The 25,516-nt window shown below is 39.3% G+C and overlaps 1 protein-coding gene across 2 annotated transcripts in view; it reads right to left on the bottom strand.

Annotated features, from left to right (window-relative positions):
* Window positions 1–25,516, bottom strand: part of aspg (asparaginase homolog (S. cerevisiae)) — a 92,665-nt gene that overhangs the window by 54,132 nt on the left and 13,017 nt on the right. For both annotated transcript variants that reach the window (XM_069916548.1, XM_069916549.1), the window contains exons 2-6: window positions 15,403–15,532; window positions 14,368–14,479; window positions 12,864–12,989; window positions 6,595–6,678; window positions 6,358–6,484 (exon numbers count right to left, since the gene is read on the bottom strand). In XM_069916548.1, the coding sequence (XP_069772649.1) occupies window positions 6,358–6,484; window positions 6,595–6,678; window positions 12,864–12,989; window positions 14,368–14,479; window positions 15,403–15,532 (579 nt within the window). The remainder of the gene's footprint in view (window positions 1–6,357; window positions 6,485–6,594; window positions 6,679–12,863; window positions 12,990–14,367; window positions 14,480–15,402; window positions 15,533–25,516) is intronic.

The raw sequence follows: 25,516 nt of genomic DNA, 5'->3' as shown, positions 1-25,516 counted from the left end.
ATCGGCCAATCTGTTTGCTAATAATTTCGCTGTTTTCTTATAATCTGAATTAAGTAGACATATTGGTCTATATGACGCTGGTGTTAGTAGATCCTTCCCCATCTTTGATATTACTGAAATTATTGCTGTCTTATGTGAATCTGGCAAGTTTTATGTTTCTTCTATCTGGTTCATTACTTCCAGGAGAGGAGGAATTAATAACTCTTTAAATGTTTTATAGAATTCTATTGCGAATCCATCCTCTCTGTGCATTTTAATGTTTGGCAGCTTTTTTAATATATCCTGTACTTCGTCTATTTCAAATGGTTTTTATCAGTTTGTTTTGTTCCTCTTCTTGCAATTTCAGCAGTTCAATTTTAGCTAAAAACTTTTCTATTTTATCATCTTTCCCCTTGTTCTCAGTTTGGTATAATTGTTCATAAAATTCCTTAAAGTTCTCATTAATCTCCATTTGATTATATGTAATTTGCTTGTCGTTTTTCCTTGATGCCAATACAATTCTTTTAGCTTGTTCTGTTTTAAGTTGCCAGGCTAACATTTTGTGTGTTTTTTCTCCTAGTTCATAATACTTTTGCTTTATTTTCATTATGTTCTTCTCCACCTTATATGTTTGTAATGTTTCATATTTTTTTTTGTCTGCCAACACTTCTTTTTGTCATATCATCCCTTTTGCTGGTTCCTTTTCTGTACTTACTATCTCCCTTTCCAACTGTTCTATTTCCCGATTGTAGTCCTTTTTCATCTTAGTTACATAACTTATTATCTGCCCTCTGATGAAAGCTTTAATTGCATCTCATAATATAAATTTCTTTCACTGATTCCGTATTTATTTCAAAGTACATTTAAATTTGGAGTTCAATAAACTCTCTAAATTCCTGCCTTTTAAGTCACATGCAGTTTAACCTCCATCTATATGTTCTTGGTGGGATGTCCTCCAGTTCTATTGCTAATAACAGGGGTGAATTATCTGATAATAGTCTAGCTTTATACTCAGTTTTCCTAACTCTCCCTTGAATATGGGCTGACAACAAAAACGTATCAATCCTTGAGTAAGCTTTGTGCCTACTTGAATAACATGAAATTTCCTTCTCTCTTGGGTGTTGCCTCCTCTATATATCCATAAGTTTCATTTCCTGCATTGATTTAACCATAAATTTGGCCACTTTATTCTTTTTGCTAGTCTTTTGTCCAGTTTTATCAAACATTGAATCCAAATTAAGGATAAAATCCCCTCCTATCATTATATTCCCTTGCATATCTACAATCTTCAAAAAAATATCTTGCATAAACTTTTGATCCTCTTCATTAGGTGCATATATATTGAGCAAATTCCAAAATTCTGAATATATCTGACACTTTATCATTACATCCCTCCCTGCTGGATCTATTATTTCCTCTTCTATTTTGATTGGTACATTTTTATTAATTAATATAGCTACACCTCTAGCTTTTCAATTATATGATGCTGCTGCTATGTGCTGTACCCAGTCTCTCTTTAATTTATTATGTTCCACTTCAGTTAGATGCATTTCCTGCACAAATGCTATGTCTATTCTTTTCTTTTTTCAGTAAATTTAATAGCCTCTTCTGTTTAATTTGGTTATATATTCCATTAATATTTATAGTCCTATAATTCAACATGGCCATATCATATCCTGTTTACACATAATTTCTGCTTTCTCACCATCACCACCCCCCTTTTCCCCATTTTCATCTCTTAGTTTTCCTTTTTTAAACTCAATGTATGGCAACACATTTAAAACATAATACTTCAACAACTCCCACATACAATATTCCTTTAGTCCCAAATGTTCCCCCATCTCTGAGTTGGCCCTTATCCCTTGTCGGGCAACCACAACTCCCCTGTCCATTTGGATTGCGAACCCGCTCGCCAGCGTCAATTGATTTCTCAGTGACGGTTATTCTCTCCCACCCAACTCCCCCAGAAAAGACTTTTTTTACACATATAACAAAGTTCGCCCTCTTTTTTCCCCTTACTTCCTTTCTTCCCTTCTCTTTCCCTTCTTTAGTTCTTACATATACATTATTTTTACATCTTTATATATATTTTATCATCATTCTTCATTCTTGTTACAACTCTTCATCTCCTTCCGTACTGCAGGTGTTCTGCAAATTCTCATGCTTCCTCCGGATCCGAGAACAGTCTGTTTTGTTCCCGAGGGATAAACATTTTAAGCACATCTGGATGTCTTAATATAAATTTATAACCTTTTTATGATAGGATCAATTATGCTGTATTAAACTCCTTCCTCTTCTTTAAAGTTCAAAACTTATGTCTGGGTAAAAAAATATTTTTTGACCCTTGTATTCCAATGGTTTATTGTTTTCTCTAATTTTATTCCTTTCCCACTCCAGTATATTTTCTCTTGTTGTATATCTCAAAACTTTTACAAAAATGGAGCTTTGTTTTTGATGTGTCTGTGGTTTTGGAGTTAGTGCTCTGTGTGCCCTTTCTATTTCTATTCCTTCCTGTATTTCTGTCATTCCCAGGACCTTTGGGATCCACTCTTTTATAAATTCTTTCTTCATCTTCCTTTAGGCCCACTATTTTTATATTGCTTCACCTACTATAATTTTCCAACATATCAATTTTCTGAGCTAACAACTCTTGTGACTCTTTAACTTTTTTATCACTTTCTTCCAATTTTCTTCCTCACTTCCATTTCCACAGTCGTTTCTCGCTCCTCCACATTTTCTAATCTTTTCCCTATTTCAGTCATGATCAGCTCTAATCTATTCACTTTAACTTCTGTACTTTTCATTTTTCTTTTAATTTCACTAAATTCTAATGTCAACCATTCTTTTAATGCTCTCATTTGTTCTTGAAAAAAAATTATCTATATTCTGTCCATCTGTTTTATTTCTATTTCTCTGTGCAGACTTGGTCTTCTTCATCCTCTTCTTCTGTGTCTGTACCTGTGTTTGTGTCTTCTTCTCTTCCTTGTATCTGTGTCTCTTCTGACTTTCCTGATGAGTTGCTTGTCTCACTTTGCTGGGCTTCTTCTTGATTGGCTTCTTCTTGCTTTGCTTCTTACTGTTGGTCCTCTTCTTCTGAACTACTCATCTGTTGGGCCTCCTGCTGCTGCTCTTCTTTCCTTTCACTCCCTTTCCTGTCGCTTTCCGCTTCTTCCAGCTGAGAGCCCTGACGTAAGGCATCCCTCAGCTGGTCACGTTGTGTTTGCCCGCTCCTCTGCTGAGCCCCCCTCCCATCGGTGTTCTCCTTCTCCTTAGGGTGCGGGGTTGCGCACTTTTGTTTGGCCCAAAGAGCCCAAAGACCGCAGTCCAGCGGTCGGGGTGTCGTGACTCTGCAGGGTCGTCACCAACCTCGGAGAACGGGCTCTCTTCTCCACGACGGCTCCCTGTTTCTTCATGCAGGTAAGACCTTCTCCTTTCTCTTCCAGCTTCTTTACTTCTTTTCTTCCCGTGGTTTTTACTTTTTCCTTCTTGGATGCCATTTTCTTTCTTTTCTCTACTACTTTATCTTTTTTTGTTATATTTTGCATTTCTTGAACTTTGTATTTTCTTCACTTTATTTCTTCTTTTCTGAAGAGGGCTGGTATTCCCCTACCAGCTACTACACCATCACTTGACTCCCAAATATTGTCAGGTTGACCGCAACAGGAAGCCCACATGCAGGAATGCACTGCCATTTATTGTATATAAACTCTGTTAAAACTGGCTGTGAGCAGAGCAAGATCAGGTTGGGTGCTGGGCATGCTCTCCAAGATATCTTGCTAATAAAACTCTTCCAAAGCATACCCTGGTGTAGGCAGTTGATTCTTTCTCCGCAACAAATTTAGCGCTGCGAGCAGGATCCTATTTGACAGGATCACGAATCTGGGACTGAGGGTCCCGTAGGAGTAAGTGGGCGACAGCCCTAGCCAAGAACCTAGCTGAAAGGGGGTGAGGCAGGCTCACACACCGAGATCCCCGCTTGAGAGGTGAGGTGTTGTACAGAGAGTAGGAGTCTCTCTATCTAAAATTGGGGGGAAGACGGAGAAGTAGAACCCAGGGTGACAACGTGGACAGAAGAATGAAAAACATAGTGGCTGTTTTCTCAATGTTACTCAACTTAATTCTACAGTTAGTTAGTTAGAATTTAGAATTACAATTAGAATTTAGAATTGTTTTGAACAATTAAGAATAACTTTGTAATATTACACAAGATCAATAATTTGCTTTCAATTTTCAAGTCTTTTATAAAACAAATGTTCCATTTAATACTTTAATTACTCGCTCACACTTATTAGACAGAGCACTTGTGTTACAAATCCATATCAGCTGTCAAGTTAGCTAAAGTTTCTCTAGTGGAGCAATCCTCTGTCCACAATTATAGGTTCAAGAAACTCTCCATCTTAGATTTTTCCTTGCTTATAGGTTCAAATAACTTCTCTACAATAGGTGTTAAGTTCTACGGACATTATCTTAGCACTAGTTGGTCTAACAGCTACATGTTTGTCAAAACAATTCAAAACAAACATTTTAAACAGATCTAATGATAAACAGTAAGTCAGTAAGAAATGGAAAGAGAAAATGTATCTTATTCAAGAATAGGGAAATTGTTACCTTTAATATTCAATGCTATTAACATTTAAGATAAATTTAGGGATTATTATCAGAGTTAAATATTATGAATGAAAAGTAAATCACAACAGATACTAAACACTGGAAAAAAAATAGTAAATCCTAGTCATATTCAGCAGGTCAGGCCACACCTGTGAAGAAGCAATTGATGTTTCGGGTCAATGATTTGATGAAGGAACATTAACTTGAAACATCAGCTGTTGTTCTTTCTCATCAGGTACTGCATGATGTACTGTGTCCAGAGTTTTCAGTAAATGCTATACACTTTGGGCAGCAGGATTGAGCATCAATGCTGAAAAAAGTCATATTGGATCTTACTTGAATGACACACCCAGAATGTTAACCTCTCTTTCTCTTCTGGATGTTACACTATATGTTGGTTTGTTAGTGGCAGTTTTTGATTACAACTCAAAGCCACAATTCCCACTCGCACCCCTCCAATGACCTCGGTGTGGCTTTAATAATCATCATTAAACATTACCCCAGACCACCACAAAGGCTCCCTTTCTCAATCATACAGTTTGCAGTCTTTACCTGTGACAGTCATGCTCCCTCACCTCCACTACACTTTATAAACATGAAGTCTAAATGGTTAAAACTTAGCTAACACTCTCCTTATGTATTTTATTTCATTCTTCGTAACATTTTTTCCAAGGAAGTGGCAAACTGAATCGAAAAAGACACTAAAGACTTACCTAGAAAGGAAAGACTGGCAATTCCAATTTTTTTTTAATAAATCACCTTCATTAGACAATACCAAAGTGTATCATTACAATGAAGGTTAGTTGCTAGAAAGAAGCACCATTTCAGCACATTTATAAAAGATTAGGTACAAGCAAGGACAAGATACCCCATCCTGTTGTGGTATTGTGAAAGATAGCATATAACAAATGTAAATTTTAATTACAATGTACTAAAAAGCCCAATTAATTTTGTAAACATATTTTGCATTTACCTCAAACAAAAAAGGAAATGACACCAACACAAGATAAAATCCATCCAGTGTACTCTAAAAATGTACCGTGCTTCCCATAGTGCACGTAAAACACAACATCAATTTTGGCAAGTCAAAAGCAAAATTATCATCGGTACTTAATCTCACGAAACATATTTGTAGGGTGAATTCATGAGTAAAATGCACTTATATTAATTCTGAAAAGTTTACTCTGCTGACTGGTGAACTGTGGCAGATTTAAATTTAGACATACAGCATGGTTACATTTTGGCACATGAGTCTGTGCCGCCCGATTTACACCCCATTAACCCTCACCCCCGGTATGTTTCAAAAGATAGGAGGACACTGGAGCCCCCAGAAGGAACCCACGCAGACAGAGGGAGAATGTACAAACTCCTTACAGTCAGCGTGGGATTCAAACCCCAGTCTAGTCCTGATCACTGGCATTGAACTAACCACTACACCAACCATGCTGCCCTGTTTTTAAGTCAATATACTCTTGCAATAATGAGTATATTATGCAGGAGTTTTTAATTAACTAAGTAAATTGATGTAAAAGTAAATATACTCCGGCATAATACATGCATTTGCGCCCAGCAAATTCATACAATAGAAGAAATTGTATTCAAAATATGCACATCAATGATTTTCTATTTTTATTCTAGATTTCCAACATTTTAAAAAAATCCAAGTTAATAAATCACATCCAAAATTTGTGAATTCGCTTTTCCAAATTCATTGTGCAGAAAGAAAATACTCAAATTTGGAGAACAATCAAGATGCGTAACTGTATTTACCTTTAATTTCTACTTCAGCATTAACAAGTGGCTGCATGTTTGGGGACGAAAATGCAGAAAAACTTGCCGAATCTATTTTTGTCACGCGATTTCCTCTGTATAACTTGTGTTGAAAATAGAGACAAACCTAAATAATTAAAAACAATTCAGTCATGCAAATAAGAGGTTACATATCAGCTTTTAGGTTACTACATCAACCAGAGCAACCTTTCATTTCAAAAGAAGATGCATGCTCACCTCCGGGATCACAAAATGGCCAGCAATCAGCAATGCCCCAAGTAAGTTATCATGGCCATCATTTCGCATTTCATAGATGGGAACCTGAGAAAAGCAATGGCACAAACAGATTTGACAAAGGAAAAACCTATCATCAGGTCAAATAATTTGAAATTAGTGGAGGAACTAACTTTTTTCAAATAAACCTCAATCTTCTATCTTGTCTGTCACAAAATTATATTTTCCTAATTTTTTTTTCTGGTTGCAGAGACCAACTTGATAGCTGTTAGAAGTATCCAGTGGCTGGTTAATTTTTTTGGGTGCTCTGCTGGACAAAATACTAGACATCCAAAAGGAATTTGACAAGCCATCATTAAAAAGCCATGAAGTCCATAGCTATAAATGTAACAGAGAAACTTCCTGGGATACTTGACCCAAAGAAGAATTTCAGAATGGCTTTATTTCTGAATATAATTTCTGAAAATGAATAATATGTTCGATTTTAAAAAGCAATTGTTACTTTTAATGTCAATGCAATACTGATATCTGCAAAACTGACAACTTAAATAAAAGCATTTTTGATCATTAAAAGGTCTCTATAAAATCAAGTTAGTTAATTGATCAATATATTCTCTTCATCAATTTTTCCAGGATTCAAATTTATTTTGAAAACCCAAGTGAAAATAGGCCAGGCTATATTTATGTGCATACTTCCATAGCATGTTTGTCTGCATTATATGAAGGAACAGTCAAGGCAGTCTGAAAGTAGATGGTGAACAACCAGCTGTCATGGTGTATGGAGGTACCAACGAAATAGGAATAAAGGGGGATGAAGTCCCACAAGCCAAGCTTAGGGAGCAAGGAGATGGGTTAAAATTAGGACCTCAAAAAGTAGTAATTTTAATTTTATGAACAAGCCACATGCACATCAAAGTAGGAATAGCATAAGAGTTAGATGGCTTGAGCAGTGGTGCAGGAGGGAGGTTTTCAAATTCCTGGATCCAGTTCTTGGGGAAGTGGGACCAGCACAAACTCGACATTCTATCACTAGCAGGACCAGGATTAAAGTCCTGGTAGGTTTTCTTGCTATTGCTGTTGGAGAGGATCTAAACCAATGGTTTTCAAACATTTTCTTTCCACTCACATACGACTTTAAGTAATCCCTATGCTATAGGTGTCTGTGATTAATAAGCGGTTACTTAAGGTGGTATGTGAGTGGGAAGGGAAGGTTGAGAACCATGGCTCTGGACCCAATTGTAACTGAAATATTTTGCTTGGAAAAATTTTCAATGGCCCATTCCCTTTGGAATTATGAAACTGTGCACACAATTAGGTACAATTAAAACAGTGGTTTATCAAACTTTTTCTTTCCACTGTGACAGAGTATATAGATATGTTTTGGGGAGATAAATTGGGAAAGATTTGTTAGAGTAGGTCACATACAAACACTTTAAAATGGATCTTATTTGAAATACTGGAGCTCTGCCCCATGCTAGACATATCGCCTCCACCGCCTTTCAAGAGCTTTGAAGAGTGCACAAGAGACTTCACTAATAGATTGTTGTTAGAGAGAGAGAGAGAGAGAGAGAGAGAGAGAGAGAGGGAGAGATCACTTGTACAGTGTTACAGCCAGTAGAAGCAGCTGGGACTGGAAAAGGACAAGCTGGCAAGCTTGTGGAAAGCCTTTTTTGAAGACGGCCTGGTCAAAGGTTTATGATTCATGCAAGAGGAGAGGACTAGCTGTCTAATGTTTCACTTGGAATAAGAGAAACAAAAAAGCACTCTGTGGTGAACTGAAAGAAAGAGGTTATCATCTGGAGAACCTGAAGGGGGCAAGTTTCATCAGCAAGACACTGGAGTGGCTGATGGAAGTACATCAGTTGTGGATGTCCTGGAACAACAAATCTCTCTCTGAAAACTGACAAGAACCTTCCTGAGCGGTAACTATTTAGCTTTCAAGCCCAAAGCCTGGAGAACTTTATAAATGTTAAATTCTGTGCACAATACAAGAATTGCCTGCAACCCGTGAACTTGGAGGAATGAGAAGTGAGATTGGACTGTAAACCAAAGAACTTTTCTGAGCTTACACACACATTACATACACGTGCGCTTAGAATTAGAAGGGGGTTAAGTTAGGTTAAAAGTAAGTCAGTAGTGATAAGTTAAAGTTTGATTCTGTTTTCATGTTTTAAGATAATTAAAAGCAATTTTTGTTCAAGTAACCATTTGTCTTGGTGAATATCTATTGCTGCTGGGTTTTGGGGTCCTCTGGGCTCATAACCACTCACATACCACTTTAAGTAATCCCTTACTAATTACCGAGCACCAATGGTATAGGAATTATTTAAAGTGGTATGTGAGTGGAAAGAAAAAGGTTGAAAATCACTGATCTAAACTAATATGGTGGGGGGGTTGAAACTAATAAGCAGAAAGACAGAGGGACAGAGAGCTTACTAATCACAAAGGGACTGGCATTCCAAGGAAAACCTCCACTACTGATGACAGAAGAATACTTTTCATAATGAAGAAAAATCCACAAACATGCCAGACAAATCTAAAACACTCTTCAGGAGGCAGGTATAGATATGTCAATGACTACTGTCCATGGAATACTTCATGAACAGGAATACTGAGACTACGCTTCAAGATGCAAACCATGGCAAAGGTGGTATGCTTTAGATCTTACAGTTTGCTTTTGCCATCTCTCTGATATAGGTTAATCTTGATCTCATCTATCTACAAGACCTTTTTCCAGATGTCTCTTACTGCTTTATTCTTGCTTTTAAGCTTTAAAATGGATTCTTGGCTTTCCATTGGCACAACTCTGGTCCTTGTTTTGAAAAATGGCAACTACAGACTCCAAAGGTAATCATAAACCTAGAAGCAAGCCTAGCTCTCTTATATCTAAGTACTCACAAACATCTGCAAAACCAAATGTCCCAAACATTATGGAGCACTGAAATGAGGGAACTATGTATAAAAAGTGGATTACTTTCTACATGGTCAAACCAAAATGTATACAAATAACCCTGAATAAAATCTGGATGTTGACTTTAATTACATGTGAATTGCTTGATTACAACTTTAAAACTGTGGAGCACAGTGGCAAATAAAGGAAAAAAAATTATTTGTCCCAAGCTTTATGGAGGGCACCGCAAGTTTGCTGATAACACTAAATCAAGTGGAGAAGCAAATTGTGCAGAGGATATGGAGAATATGCAGAGAGGCAAAGATATGTTAAGTTGTGGGTAAGGGTCTGGCAGATGGAGGGCAATGTTGGTAAATGTGAAGTCATACATGATGGAAGGAAAATAGAAGATCAAATTATTATTTAAATGGTGCAAGCTTGTAGTATATTGCTAGGCAGGGGGACTTTGAAGTTTTGTGCATTAATTGCAAACAGTTGGTTTGCAGGTGGAGCAGGTTATCAAGGCAAGTTAGTATGTTGGCCTTCATTGCTAGAGGGAATGAATTTCAGAGCTTGGAGGTTTTCTACAACTATACAGAACTGATGAGACTGCACCTGGAGTACTGCATGCAATTCTGGTCTCCATACATGAGAAGATATACTGGCAGTGGAGGCAGTGCAGAGGAAGTTCATCAGGTTAATTTCAGAGGTGAGGGGTTAGCCTATGAGGAGTGGTTGAGTCATCTGGGCCAACACTCACTGGAATTCAGGAGGAGAAGAGGGAATCATAAAAATATGTAAAATTAGTAAAAGGATAGAGAAGATAGAGAGACAGGAAAGTTGTTTCCACTGGAGATGAGATTAGAACTCAGGGAATAACCTTCAAGGAAGGATATTTTGGATAGAAATGAGGAGGAACTGCTTGTCCCAGATGGTAATAAATCTGTGGAATGCTCTGCCAAGAAAACACCAGAGGCTACATTTATTTCTGCTATTGCCTGCAAAATCAGAGTCAATATAAAGTGCTCTACGCAGAACAATGCTTCCTACCATATTACTTTTGGATCTTTTAGTGAAGGAAACAGACACTTGAATGTTAGCCCTTGTGAATCAAAGTCTACTGGAAACAAAGAATTCTAACGATCTTAATGATGATCTATATGGTTTGTACAAACTCCATGTCCATGTAACATTATTAATGTAGTGCAAAAAAACTAAATCACTACATCTTCTTCCTTGTAAATACAGAACCATAAACAAAGTCTGCCTGAAGCATCATAACAGGATAGGTGACCAAAGTATGTGTCAGAGAACACTTTGGGCCCAGTGATCATAATGCCATTAGTTTCAAGAAAATTATAGATAATTATAGGTCTGGTCATCTGGTTGAGATACTAAATTAGAGAAAGGCCAATTTTGAGGAAATGAGAAAGGATTCAGAAAGTGTGGATTGGGACAGGTTTTTTTTTCTAGCAAGGGTATGCTTGATAAGTGAAAGGCCTTCAGAGGTGGAATTTGTATGTTCTTGTTTATATGTTCCTGTTAGGATTAAAGGCAAAGTTATCAGACATAAGGAACCTTAGTTTTTGAGGGATACTGGGGATCTGGTTAAGAGGAAGAGAGAGGTATATAGCAGGTATAGGCAACAAGGAATAAATGAGGTGCCTGAGGAAAATAAAAAATGAAGGATAAACTTAAGAGGGAAATCAGGAGGGCTAAAAGAAGGCACAAGGTTGCTTTGTCAGTAAAGGTGAAGGAAAATCCTAAAGACATTTACAGGTATATTCAGAGCAAAAGGATTGTAAGGGAAAAAATTGGTCCTCTTGAAGATCAGAGTGGTCTGGTTCTGTATGGAACCAGAAAAAAAATGAGGGAGATCTTAAATGGTTACTTACAATGGAAACTGGTAAAGAGTCTAGCGAAGCAAGGCAAACAAGCAGCAAGGTCATGGAGCCTATACAGATTAAAGAGGAGGAAGTGCCTGCTGTCTCAAAGCAAACAAAGATGGATCATTCCCTTGGGCCAGACAAGGTATTCTCTTGGACTTTGAGGGAGGCCTGTACAAAACATATTGCAAGGGCCCTGGCAGATACATTTAAAATGTCCTTAGATCAGATATACATGTACTTGGAAAGTCAGGGAGTAATAAGGGATAGTCAACATGGCTTTGTGCATTGTAGGATGTATTTAATAAATCTTACAGATCTTTTCAGGAAAGTTGATAAAGAAAAGGATGTGAATGTTGACTACATGGACTTTAGTAAGGCCTTAGAAAAGGTCCCACATGGGAGGTTAATCAGGAAAGTTCTAACAGTGGCTTTGCGGGAGATGCCAGAGTGGTAGTGGATGATTGCCTCTCCAGACTGAAGGCCTGTGACTAGTGGTGTGACTCGAGGATCGGTGCCAGGTCCTTTGTCATGTCACCTATATCAATGATCTAGAATCTAGATAATAATCTAAATGGTCAATCGGATCAGTAAGTTTGCTGATGACACAAAGATTGGAGGTGTAGTGGACAGTGAGAAAGCCTTTTCAAAGTTTGCAGAGGGATCTGGACCAGGTGGAAAAATGGGCTGCAAAATGGCAAATGGAACTTAATGCAGACAAGTGTGAGGTGTAACATTTTGGAGGACAAACCAAGGTAGGACATAGGACATACACGGTAAATGGTAGGACAGTGAGGAGTGTGGTAGAACCAAAGGATCTGGGAATATGATGCATAATTCCCTGAAAGTATTATCATAGGTAGAGAGGGTCGCAAGGAGAGCTTTTGGCACATTGACCTTCACAAATTAAAATATTGAGAATAAATAGGAGTTGGGATTTTAAAGATGTACAAGACATTGATGAGGCCAAATTTGGAGTATTATGTGCAATTTTGACCACCTAACTATTGAGAGCAACGAGAGAATATTTACTATGATGTTTTTAGGAGTTGAGAAACTGAGTTACAGAAAAAAGATAAACAGGTTAGGACATTTTTTTCCCTGGAGGGCAGAAGAATGAGGGGAGATTTGATAGAGGCATACAAAATTAGGAGGGGTATAGTTAGAGTCACTGCAAGTAGGCTTTTTCCACTGAGGTTAGGTGAGACACTTAGCAGAGGACATAGGTTAAGGGTGAAAAGGGAGGTTTAGGGGGACATTAGATGGAATTTCTTCACACAGTCGTGGAGTGTGGAACGAGCTCCCAGCTGAAGTGGTGAATGCAGGCTCAATTTCAATATTTAAGAAAAAAAATCAGACAGGGGAATGGATGGATGCAGTATGGAATAGGTGCATGTCAGTGGGTCTATGCAAAATAACAGTTTGGTACAGACAGAAGATCCAAAGGACCTGTTTTCTGTGATGTAATGTTCTATGATCGCATGGATCTAACTTACTTGAGAACCAGTCAGGATGATAGGCTTTCCTTGATCTTCACACATGAATGAAAGAGCAGAAGCAGTGTAGGCCATTGTATCTGTACCATGAAGTATCACAAAGCCACTGTATCCTTTATAGTTAGTCTGAGGGTGAGAATAACAAACAGCAAGATTAACGTCTTAACAAATTCCAATCTGTAAGAATGGTTTGCAAGTTGGATTGTAAGGAATAAAGATGTTAAATATTATTCAACACTGCAAACCCCCCTTTCATTTTTCATGCTGTATGCCAGACATTTCAGTTTGAGGTTTAATTGATTTGTTACCCACTCTTTAATGCCCCTTTCCTGTGTGTTAAAAAAAATGATAGAGTTTCTAACACTTTATAGATCTATGAAGTGTCTGAGATAAAGCTCAGGATCCTGGCCTCATTTGCAAATCTACTGACACATTCAAATCGGTATTCAGTCAGAAATATCTACATTTACATATTTAACACCACATTAAAGATCTTTGAAAATATTAAAACAAATGAATAAATTATCCACCAATTCCATCATCCACCTAATAGAATGCTAAGCATTTCACGACATTTCAGATTTTATACCTACATCATGAAATAATTATCTAAAAGGGAACACTTGTTGACATCTTGCTGTAGGAATATTCCTGCATCATTCCTTCTTTTGGCAATCTATAATCCTACTAAAACCGAATCTAAACTATGACCTTTTAAAGTTTGAAAATCTTTCCTGGTTTTTAAGACCAGCATCAGAAACAGTTCCTTCCCCACTGTTTATCAGCCTATTAAAAGGACTTTCTTTCAGTAAAATGCCAAAGCACTGTTTCAACTGAACATTTTTGCTGTCGTCTGCATTTTTGCTTTAATTTGCACAACCTGTTGTAAAGTATGGGTTGACTTGTCTGAATATCACACAAAACCAAGTGCATTCCACAGAAGTGCTGGAAAAACTCAGCAGTTCAGTTTCTATAGGATGTTGCGTGATGTGCTGAGTTTCTCCAGAACTTTTGTGAATTGTATTAGACCCCAGCATCCGCAGATTTCCTTGTTTAAAAAAAGTTTTTCATTCCATCCCAGTGCACATGGACAATGAATAATTCAATAAAACTGAGAGCCCGATATTGCTGACTTTCTGCCGATCACAAAGGAAATCTAATTCACCAAGGTTAAATTACTTTTATGCTTCAAAACACATACCATGTAAGCACTATTTCCTGTAAGCAACTGTACCCAAGAGAGGCATGCCCCAAAGAACAGACACTATCCAAAATTAACCTGGGATAGAAGAGTGACTAGTTCAGTAATCCCCTCCTCTCTCTAATCAGATCGCACACAGAGCTTAGAGGGGCAGAAACCTAGCAGACCAGGTTTTGAGCCACATGATCTGCCCCAAATGATCATTCCCTCAATGTATGAATATCAAGGTTTTGTTATTTATTACTATTCTATTCAACTCAACTCCAATGTTGCCTGAAATTGCTGACCCACGTTTCAACTTACCTCAATGTCAATGGCGATTTTAGCCCAGTCATCTGTGGTCATGTTACAAGAGTCCAGCAAAGGTGAATATTCAATTACTGAATACACAATCCTTTTGTTTGACCTTGAACAACTGCAAAGTAGAAGAAATAGGATGCTATTTGTGTTTACAACATCATTTTTACACCTTATACATTCAAAAAATAGATAATTGATTAAACATGATCTTTGTATCCAACCTTCAGGATCTTCTTTGTCAGCAAGAGTTGAAACAAGACTGGAAATAAGCTACTCTCCCAATAAAATCTATTATGCCCTTTCACTCATCAATATCCAACCTAGATAATGGTCATATTGAAATAGTTTGTCAATTATTAAATATTGGAAAAGATGTCAATAAGATAATCCCTCAAAACAAGATAGTTATTATGATTTATATAGTTGTCTATACAGTGGAAAGGTCTCCAGTATTATGAGCAGAGACAGTGCTCCATTGGGCAACTAGACTCGGTAATGGTTGGTGGTTCCATAGTAATTTGGTGATATCAGAAGTCACCTTCAAAATTGGAGCAATTTATTGTTTCCACATACAATATACAATATATTAGGACACCGAGAGAAGTTATTTTGCCTCGAATCAGTAAAGTAAGCTGTGGTTCTGTCAAAACCATAATGAAAAGTGTGCTCCTTAGTTGTAGATGGTTGTGCAAAATACAATAGCCAGAACATTAACAAGAATTCCACACATTTCAGAATGCTGCACAAGTCCTAAGATCTCTATTTTTAAAGAATACCAACTCCAGCCACACAGTTCTCCCTCAATATTATATAAAAGTATCTGCCTATATTACACACTAAACTGATGGGCAGAGGCTCAAACTAAACACTCTGATAATGAAACAAGAGTCCAATGAACTGAGCCACTTGCAATAAAGTGATCCAGGTTACTCAGATTTTAATAGAAATCAGTCCAATATGGTTTTAGCTGAAGTATAGATTATTATCCACAGGTTTCTAAAGATCAGTTTTTCCAAAATTTTAAAGATAATTACTTACGGAAGCACCAAGGTATTTTCTGGTAATTCGCAAAAATTATAAAGATTGGTTTGTTGAGCATAATCTTCATCATGTAAACTCGGCAGTTTTCGAAGGGCCTTGACAAAAGCATTTGCGTGTGGTGCTAGCACTGAATAGAAATGAAACAAAGTAAATAAACAGAAAGGAACCAGCTGACATTGACTACATTTAGGACAATGGTCCAAGGAACTCCAGCTACGGGGCTGGAATTATTGGGGTCTGATCTCCAAAATCACCTTACCAACTAAATATTATCATCTTTTTCAGGCCAAAAAATTTTGTCTTTAAGTGCACAATCAATGCAAGGTCGGCATTATACCTGGATACAATATCCCAAAGGATGACTCTAGGTGGCTGCTTCCTGACAATTCGAGTGCACCATGTGCAAACTGAATTGATGACCAGAATCAACTTTCCAAGGTTCCAGTCATGACTCCGCCACCTCCATTTTCAATCTTACGATTGTGCCTTAATGCCATACTCCATGGTATTACTGAGCACATGTTTTGTAGTTACAGATGCAAAATAAAACACTATTTCCTTTTGTATTTTGTATCAGTAAAGTGAGCTGTGGCTGAACCTGGGCAAAAAAAAAGCACACTCTATGTATATAATCTTACTTCTCTTCAGCTCTTTTCTACAAAATCTATAATGAAATCAAAAGCAGGTTGTTCTGGTAGAATAAATGCTTCTTTTGTGAGGTGTCCTTCGCAAGTGGTGATAGTAAAGTTGCTAATCGCTTCATTTTGTTGATGATTGTAACCAGGCTGATAAAGTGGAAATTATCCAGGTTGGATTTGGTTTTATATGTAAACAGGGCAATGTTAAGGTAGGTGCCAATGTTAAGTAGACTGCAGCAGCTTATACAAGAGATTAGTTAGTTTTGGAGCAAAGGCAGTCAGTGCAACGCCTTTACAGCACCAGTGATCGGCACTGGACTTGGGTTCTAATCCAGCACTGTCTTTAATGAGTTTGTATGTTCTCCCTTTGTCTGCATGGGTTTCCTCCCACCATTCAAAATGTACCAGGGGTGTAGGTTAATGGGGTGTAAATTGAGCAGCATGGACACGTGGACCAAAATGGCCCGCTACCATGCTGTATAAGTTAAAAATTTTTAAATTCTATCTGGCATACTAATGGGGTCCATATCTGTGCCTTGGTTAATGCCCTTTCTCATATTTTTAAACTGCTGTGAGAATGAATAAAAATTATTTTCACTTTTTCAATATGATCTTAGGACCACCAGAGGAACCAATAATTCAGAGGTCAATAATCTATGTGGAATTTTTGGTGAAAAATAAAAACACTAGCCTTACCTTTTACACTCACATAACTTCAAACCAGTATCCTATGCATTTCCAGCTTATCCTTGCTTTGACAGATCAATAGAACACCACAACACAAAAACAGGCCCATAAGCCAGTGCCAAACTATTATTCTGCCATATCCCAACAACCTGCACCCAGACCATAGCCATCCACGCATCATTCAAATTTTTCTTAAATGTTACATTTGAGCCTGCTGTTACAGGATATGTTAAAATAGTTATGGGTAAAATGTCTTTAAAAGAGATAGGTTGTGGGGGTTTAATTTAGGTTACACTTCACAAAAGACATCATTTAAAATGCAAGAGCTTTGCTGAAGTGAGAGATTGTGTCACCATTGATTTTGCAGAGACAATGGAACTGCTTTGAAAAGAACTTCATAAGGAATTGCAAATGGAACAAAGTCCATGCTCAGATACTGATAAGATCTTTCAAAGATTGGGTTTGGAGCTCTATAAGAAGTCATATGGTTTTTAAAAGCGAGAGAGGAAAAAGTGACAGGCGGTTTCTCTTTTGGGGGAGGGAGAGAGAGAGAGAGAGAGAGAGAAAAAGTCAGTTCTACAGTAGCAGTTGAGGCTGCAAAATGGCAAGCTGGCAGCTTGTCGAAAACCCCATTTTGAAGACGGGATGTGAATTCTGAGTTCAGCCTGGTCAAGACACTTGTAGTCCTTACAAGAAGAAATGGCTGGCTAGAGTATTTCTCCTGAAATAAGGGAAATGAGGAACTCTGAGGTGACCTGGAAGAAGAGGTCATCATTTGGGAAAACCATGATGGGGCACGTTTCTTCGGCAAGACACTGAAGTGGCTAATCGGAAGGGATCACTTGTGGGTTTCCAACAAGCAACAAATATCTTTCTTAAAACTGACAAGAACCTTCCTGAGAGGTAACCATTTACCTTTCAAGCACCAAAGCCTGGTGAAATTAATAAATGTTAAATTCTGTGCACAGTACAAGAATTGTCTGATACTGGTGAACTTGGAGGAGTGAGAAGTGAGATTGGACTGTGAATCAAATAACTTTTCTGAATTTACATTACATTACATACACGTGTGCTTAGAATTAGAAGGGGGTTAGTTAGATTAAGTTAATAGCAATAAGTTAAAGTTTGATCCTGTTTTCATGTCTAAAGATAATCAAAAGCAACATTTGTTTAAGTAACCATTGTCTTGGTGAATTTCTATTGCTGCTGGGTTTTGGAATCCTCTGGGCTCGTAACACTGCATTCACCACTTCATCTAGCAGCACGTTTCATACTCCACATCTATGTGAAGAAATTCTCCCTAATGTTCACCCTTAGCCTATGTCTTCTGTTTTGTATCTCACCTACCCCAGTGCAAAAAGTCTGTTTGCATTTGCTCTATCTACTATCTAATTTTGTGCACCTCTATCAAATCTCCCCTCATTCTTTTACACTCCAGGGAATAAAGTTCTAACACATTTAACCTAACCCTGTAACTCAGTTCAAGTCTTTTGTAAATCTTCACTCCACTCTTTCAGTCTTATTGAAAGGTTTCCTTATGGTCTTTGCATTGAATGATGCAAGAAAAGCTTTCCATTGTTTGCTTTCTTTAAGGACCTATGAATGGAGACTCCAATATCCCTTAATTTTGCTCCATGACTCAATATTCTCCCATTTAGGATTGGCTGATGCAAGTTCCAGGGTTTAGACACTTCAAAAGGGATAAGGAGGGAGGTAAAGGGTGGGGAGAGGGAGTAGCATTGCTCATCAGGATAGTGTATCAGCTGCAGAAGGGAGGACGTAATGGAGGGACTGAGTCACTGTAGGTAGAAGGCAGAAACAGGAAGGGAGTGATTACTCTATTGGGAGTAATCTAAAGGTTCCCAAATAGCTACTAGGATGCTGAGGAGCAGATAAGTAGATTTTGGAAAGGTGTAAAAAAAAGCAGTTATTGTCATGGGAGACTTCAATTTCCCATGGCCAGTGAGAATGCTTAACGACCAAAGCAACTGCTCACACTAACCATCTGAGACTCTCATAGATCCAAACAATATTATTTATTTGTATAGATTAAATATTTATCCAATATTGTTGGTCTGTATGTGTGTTATATCAGATTGTGTGTCTGCATGTTTTGCAACAAGGACCAGAGAACACTGTTGTACTTATTCAATCAGATGACAATAAACTTGACTTTATTTAACTTCCCTTGTATTAACTGGCATCTCCTGAGTGTAAAAGGTTCAGAATGTGCAGAGTTTGTCACGTGTGTCCAAGAAGGGTTCCTAACAGTGCACGTGGACAAGGCAGCTCGAGGAGATACTTTTCTGGATTGAATATGGGCCTTGGCAGGTGACAGACTTCTTTTTATTTTATGTAATTGATGAAATTCATGTTGATTTGAAAATAAAAATAATCTTATAATTCGATGTTAATTTTGAGTAAGAAAAGAATATGCCTAACCCTCCCACTCTCATCCACCCAGGTAAAAAAAAGAGAGAAATAGTCAATAGAATTGAAAAGAGAAAAGAAAAAAAGAGACAAAAAAAACGGTTTCATTGGATTCATCAGTCTCCTGCCAAGGGACAAATATCCTGACTTACCCAGAATATCAGGTGGTTTCCGGATGCAGGGAGACAAGGCATCATTAAGAATTTACACATACGTGTTGAAGATATGGACTCCAAATTTTTTTCCTAAGGCTATAAGTAATTTTCTCCAGGGATATACAAGTATATATTTCCAATTTCCAATGAATTATATCTAAATGGGAATCAGACTTCCAGGTTTCCTCAACACTGCCAATGCAATCTTTACAAATTCTAATTTGTAAGCCTCATTTTAAGTCTTACATCTGCTATATTTCCCAATATAAACAATTCCAGTATCTGCATAAATTGGATCTTAGCGATTTGTTCTAGAAGATTTCCTAAATCTTCCCAGAAAGGCCTCACCTTGGAACATGACTAGGTTGATGCAAAAAGGTTCCTGTTTCTTTGCAGCATCTAATGTCTTGATCTGATATTTCAGATTTTAAGTTTTGTAATTTTTGCAGTGTAAGATATAGTTGGTGCAAAAAAATTGTACTGCGCCAATCTATACCTCACATTAATAGTATTGGTCATGCCGTCGGGACCAGCTTTTTTCATCAATCCGTATACCTAAATCGGTCCTCCATCTTTGTCTAGATTGATGTAACCCCCTGTTTCGGGGAACCCATTTGAAGTAGGAAATGTGTTTTTGAAATAAATTTGTCATCCCCTTTCAAACCAGAGTCTCTACTTCACTGCGTTAAGATCATCATTGCGCCCAATTTGTCCCTTAAATAGATCTTAATTGAAAATAGCAGAAGATAGTATTATTAGTTGAACCATATTTGGTTTTTAATTGATCAAATTACATTAATCGCCCCTGCTCATAACAATAACTATTTTTATAAATGACTTGGATGAAGTGGAGGGATGAGTACATTACAAATGATATGCTTCAACAAGATATAGACAGGATGTGGACTTGGGCAGAAAAGTGGCAGATGGAGTTCAATCCAGGTAAGTGTGAAGTGATGCACTTTAGAAGGTCAAACTTGAAGGATGGCAGGATTCTTAACAATGTGGAGGACAGAGAGATCTTGGGGTCTAGATCCAGAGATTCCGCAATATTGCCGTGCAAGTTGATAGGATGCCTAAAGAGGTGTATAGTGTATTGTCTTCATTGTCCGCAGATGGACTTCAAGAGCCATGAGATAATGTTGCAGCTCCATAAAACTCTGGCTGGACCACACTTAGAGCACTGGGATCAGTTCTGGTTGCCTCATTATATGGTGATTGTAGTAGATCAGTGGTTTTCAAACTTTCTTTTTAAAATTTTTTATTTTTCACACCATAAATCACATTAGTCATGATACACACTTTTTCCTTTTCACACATATACAGTGACATTTTCTCCCCCCCCACTCCCTCCTCCAAACCCACCCCCCCTCCCATCCATTTAAGGTATACAATCTAGGATACATTAAAACAGTCAGACAATCTTGTCACTCAACAAAAATACACCAGAAATTCTACTGAGTCCATTCTTTTCTTTCCTTCTCCTTCCATCAACTTAGGTAATGATTGTCCCCGGTAGGTTTTCGCTATTGTAGGTTTTCAAACTTTATCTTTCTACTCACATTTCTTCTTTGGCTTGGCTTCGCGGACGAAGATTTATGGAGGGGGTAAAAAGTCCACGTCAGCTGCAGGCTCGTTTGTGGCTGACAAGTCCGATGCGGGACAGGCAGACACGATTGCAGCGGTTGCAAGGGAAAATTGGTTGGTTGGGGTTGGGTGTTGGGTTTTTCCTCCTTAGCCTTTTGTCAGTGAGGTGGGCTCTGCGGTCTTCTTCAAAGGAGGTTGCTGCCCGCCAAACTGTGAGGCGCCAAGATGCACGGTTTGAGGCGTTATCAGCCCACTGGCGGTGGTCAATGTGGCAGGCACCAAGAGATTTCTTTAGGCAGTCCTTGTACCTTTTCTTTGGTGCACCTCTGTCACGGTGGCCAGTGGAGAGCTCGCCATATAACACGATCTTGGGAAGGCGATGGTCCTCCATTCTGGAGACGTGACCCATCCAGCGCAGCTGGATCTTCAGCAGCGTGGACTCGATGCTGTCAACCTCTGCCATCTCGAGTACTTCGACGTTAGGGGTGTAAGCGCTCCAATGGATGTTGAGGATGGAGCGGAGACAACGCTGGTGGAAGCGTTCTAGGAGCCGTAGGTGGTGCCGGTAGAGGACCCATGATTCGGAGCCGAACAGGAGTGTGGGTATGACAACGGCTCTGTATACGCTTATCTTTGTGAGGTTTTTCAGTTGGTTGTTTTTCCAGACTCTTTTGTGTAGTCTTCCAAAGGCGCTATTTGCCTTGGCGAGTCTGTTGTCTATCTCATTGTCGATCCTTGCATCTGATGAAATGGTGCAGCCGAGATAGGTAAACTGGTTGACCGTTTTGAGTTTTGTGTGCCCGATGGAGATGTGGGGGGGCTGGTAGTCATGGTGGGGAGCTGGCTGATGGAGGACCTCAGTTTTCTTCAGGCTGACATACCACTGTAAGTAATTCCTATACCATAGGTGCTCTATGATTAGTAAGGGATTATTTAAGGTGGTATATGAGTGGAAAGAAAAAGTTTGAAAACCCACTTTTTTTTCTTTTCAATATTTTTATTAACTGAAATTTCACATTAAAAAATAGAGTTCATGTGTTAAAAGTCAAAAAGATACATTACACTTCATCATTTCATCCAAGGTACCCCACATTTTAATCAACAGATTATATTCTATTGATATTTTATTATATAAAAAAAGGCAAATCTAAACCCACTGCCAAGAAAAAAGCTGTTTGGCAAAAAAAAAGACAGATTTTTTAAAAATCAGAGAGATAAATTACCTCATTAGTCAACATTTCTACTTTCAAAAAGAATCAAAGATTATAAAAGTGTAACAATATTAATATTTGGGGAGAATTTATAAGATTCAGAGTAGGTCACATACACACACTTTAAAACAGATCTTATTTGAAAGACTGAAGAATTCACATTGCAAGATCTCTGGAGAATGTAAGCACCTTTCACAAGTAGGTGTTAATTGAACTGACATCATAAAATGCTTGACCATTGTCTTGCTCTGGAGTCATGCTGTCTATCAGTACCCTTTCTGCAAAGTGCTCACAGAAAGATCAATTCTGGATTGTTTACCCAAGTGAACAACTTGAGAAGAAAGAACTCCTGTTGTCTGTTGGAGTAAGTGGGGGTTTTGCAAGACATGAGTCACATGCTCTCTTTGGAGTTGAAGTTGGAAGAGAGAGTTGAGTTAACAGCTCAGTCAGTCAGTGTGTGGGACACTGACAAGTAACTGAAAAGTGCAATCCAGGGAAAACTGTTGGAAACTGATGAAAGCAAGTTCCAGAGCAGTAGATGGCTAGAAGTGCTATCTGTTTGATGTTTCTCTTGAAATCGAGGAAGGAATGGAACTCTGTGGTAGCTTGAAGAAAGAAGTTACCATCGAGAAGACCCAGATGGGGCAAGTTTCATCAGCGAGACCCTGAGGTGACTAGTGGTGGTACCTCAGTTGTGGAAATCCTGGAGCAACAAATATCTCTTTCTGCAAACCCTACAAGAACCTTCCTGAGCGGTAAACATTTACCTTTCAAGCACCCAAGCCTGGTGAACCTTATACATGTTAAATTCTGTGCACAGCATGATGATTGCCTGCAACCAGAGAACTTGGAAGAAGTGAGATTGAACAGTGAACCAAAGAACTTTTCTTGAATTTACACACACATTGCATTCACATGCGCTTAGAATTAGAAGGGCGTAATTTTGGTTAGTATAGAGTATAATATAAGAAAATAGAGTTAAGTTAAAGTTTTATTCTATTTTCATGTTTGAAGTTGATTAAAAATAACTTTTGTTTTGAAAGCCACTTGTCTTGGTGAATGTCTATTGCTGCTGGGTTTTGGGGTCCTTTGGGCTCATAACGAAAGTAATTCAAAATCGGTCCCCACAGTGTTTGAAAATTTAAATTCAAATCAGAAATTAAGCATCTAATCTTCTAAGTTTAAACATGTCATGACGTCACGTAACCATTGAGCACGATGAGGCGAGGTAACATCCTTCCATCTGAACACCACCATCTGTCTAACCACAAGAGAAATAAAAGCTAATACATGCAGCTCAGATGCCGTTAAAGTTATGTTGCTCTCTCAAACAATATCAAATACAGCAGTTAAAGGATTTTGTTTAAAATTAACTTTAAAAAGTGCAGAGAAAGTTTGAAATACTTTGTTCCAATATTTTGCAAAATTCTGACATATTCAGAACATATGAATTGATGAAGAATTTCCATTGTTGCATTTATCACAACAAGGAGATACATCCGCATAAAATTTAGATAGTTTGACTTTGGACATTTGGGCCTGTGACAGAATATGTTATATTTTATGTGGTATATAGATATATTTTAAAAGGAGATTGTCGTTGCACTTGCCGACGCCATGCTTGCCCAGGATTCCTGGCCAGGTTTCTGAGTCTTTGCCGACACGAGCGTTGAAGTCGCCCAGGATGACAACCTTGTCGGCTGTAGGGGTACGTTGGATGAGGTTGCGCAGGTCGGTGTAGAACTTGTTCTTTTCTGCTGGTTCCGCCTGGAGGGTTGGAGCATAGACACTGATGAGGGTGATGTGACGCTTGTTTTGAAGTGGGAGTCGCATGGACATGATTCGGTCCGAGAGGCCTGTCGGAAGGTTTTCGAGTTTGGAGGCAATGAAGCTCTTGACCATGAAGCCTACACCAGATAGGCGTCGTTCATCCGAAGGCTTGCCACACCAGTAGTGTGTAGCCCGCGCCGCGTTCTTGGAGGCTGCCTACATCTGCCAGGCGGACTTCACTGAGAGCGGCTAAGTCGATGTCAAGTCTGAGGAGTTCATGTGCAATGAGGGCAGACCGACGTTCAGGTCGGTGGCTGTCAGCCTTGTCTAGCATGGTTCTGATGTTCCAGCATGCTAGCTTGAGTTTGTGAGCATCTTTTGAGGGGGAGGACATGGAGGGGGAGGACGTGGAGGGGGAGGACGTGGAGGGGGAGGACGTGGAGGGGGAGGACGTGGACCTGTCCTCGGGCCTGCGCAAAGGAGCTTTTAGGTGGAGTGCAGTGCGCGCAGTACTGGCCCCACCCTTTACACCCATGGTTCGTGTGCCGTGGCCAAGCAAGCTGGGACGTGGCAGCGAGGTCCTTGGGTCGTAGGTTTTATATCGGAGTGGCCTTCTCCTATGAAGGTTTCTTACCCGGGCTGGAGGGGCCTGCCTCCCCTCCTAGGTCGGTCCATACTGCCCGGACCGGGGCCGAGGCCGCCGCAGATCACCCTGTGCCTGGATTGGGGCCGCCGCCTCCCACTCTCTGCGCAGAACAGCGACTTGTCATTACAAACACCCTTTTTCAGCAGAGGGACAGCCTTAAGACCACCTGGATGCATCCCCGATCCAAACACTGGCACCTCCTGGACTACATCCTGGTGCGAGAAAGTGACAAACAAGATGTGCTCCACACCAGGGTCATGCCTAGCGCGGAATGCCACACTGACCACCGGCTGGTTCGCTGCAAGCTCAACCTTCACTTCAAGCCAAAGCCCAGGAACAATAAAGACCCCAGAAAGAGGTTCAATGTTGGAAACCTGCAGTCAGACGAAGCGAGAGGAAACTTCCAGGCAAACCTCAAAGCAAAGCTCGACGTTGCAACCCGCCTCACGGACCCGTCCCCTGAAACCCTCTGGGATCAGTTGAAGACTACCATACTGCAATCCACTGAAGAGGTACTGGGCTTCTCCTCCAGGAAAAACAAGGACTGGTTTGACGAAAACAGCCAGGAAATCCAGGAGCTGCTGGCAAAGAAGCGAGCTGCCCACCAGGCTCACCTTACAAAGCCGTCCTGTCCAGAGAAGAAACAAGCCTTCCGTCGCGCATGCAGCCATCTTCAGCGCAAACTCCGGGAGATCCAAAATGAGTGGTGGACTAGCCTCGCCAAACGAACACAGCTCAGCGCGGACATTGGCGACTTCAGAGGTTTCTACGAGGCTCTAAAGGCTGTGTACGGCCCCTCACCCCAAGTCCAAAGTCCGCTGCGCAGCTCAGACGGCAAAGTCCTCCTCAGCGACAAGATCTCCATCCTCAACCGATGGTCAGAACACTTCCAATCTCTTTTCAGTGCCAACCGCTCAGTCCAAGATTCCGCCCTGCTCCAGCTCCCTCAACAGCCCCTAAGGCTAGAGCTGGATGAGGTTCCCACCC

This window comes from Narcine bancroftii, chromosome 2 (assembly GCF_036971445.1).
Source record: "Narcine bancroftii isolate sNarBan1 chromosome 2, sNarBan1.hap1, whole genome shotgun sequence".
In the NCBI taxonomy this organism is placed as follows: Eukaryota; Metazoa; Chordata; class Chondrichthyes; order Torpediniformes; family Narcinidae; genus Narcine; species Narcine bancroftii.
This window is presented reverse-complemented; position numbering and strand designations above follow the sequence as displayed.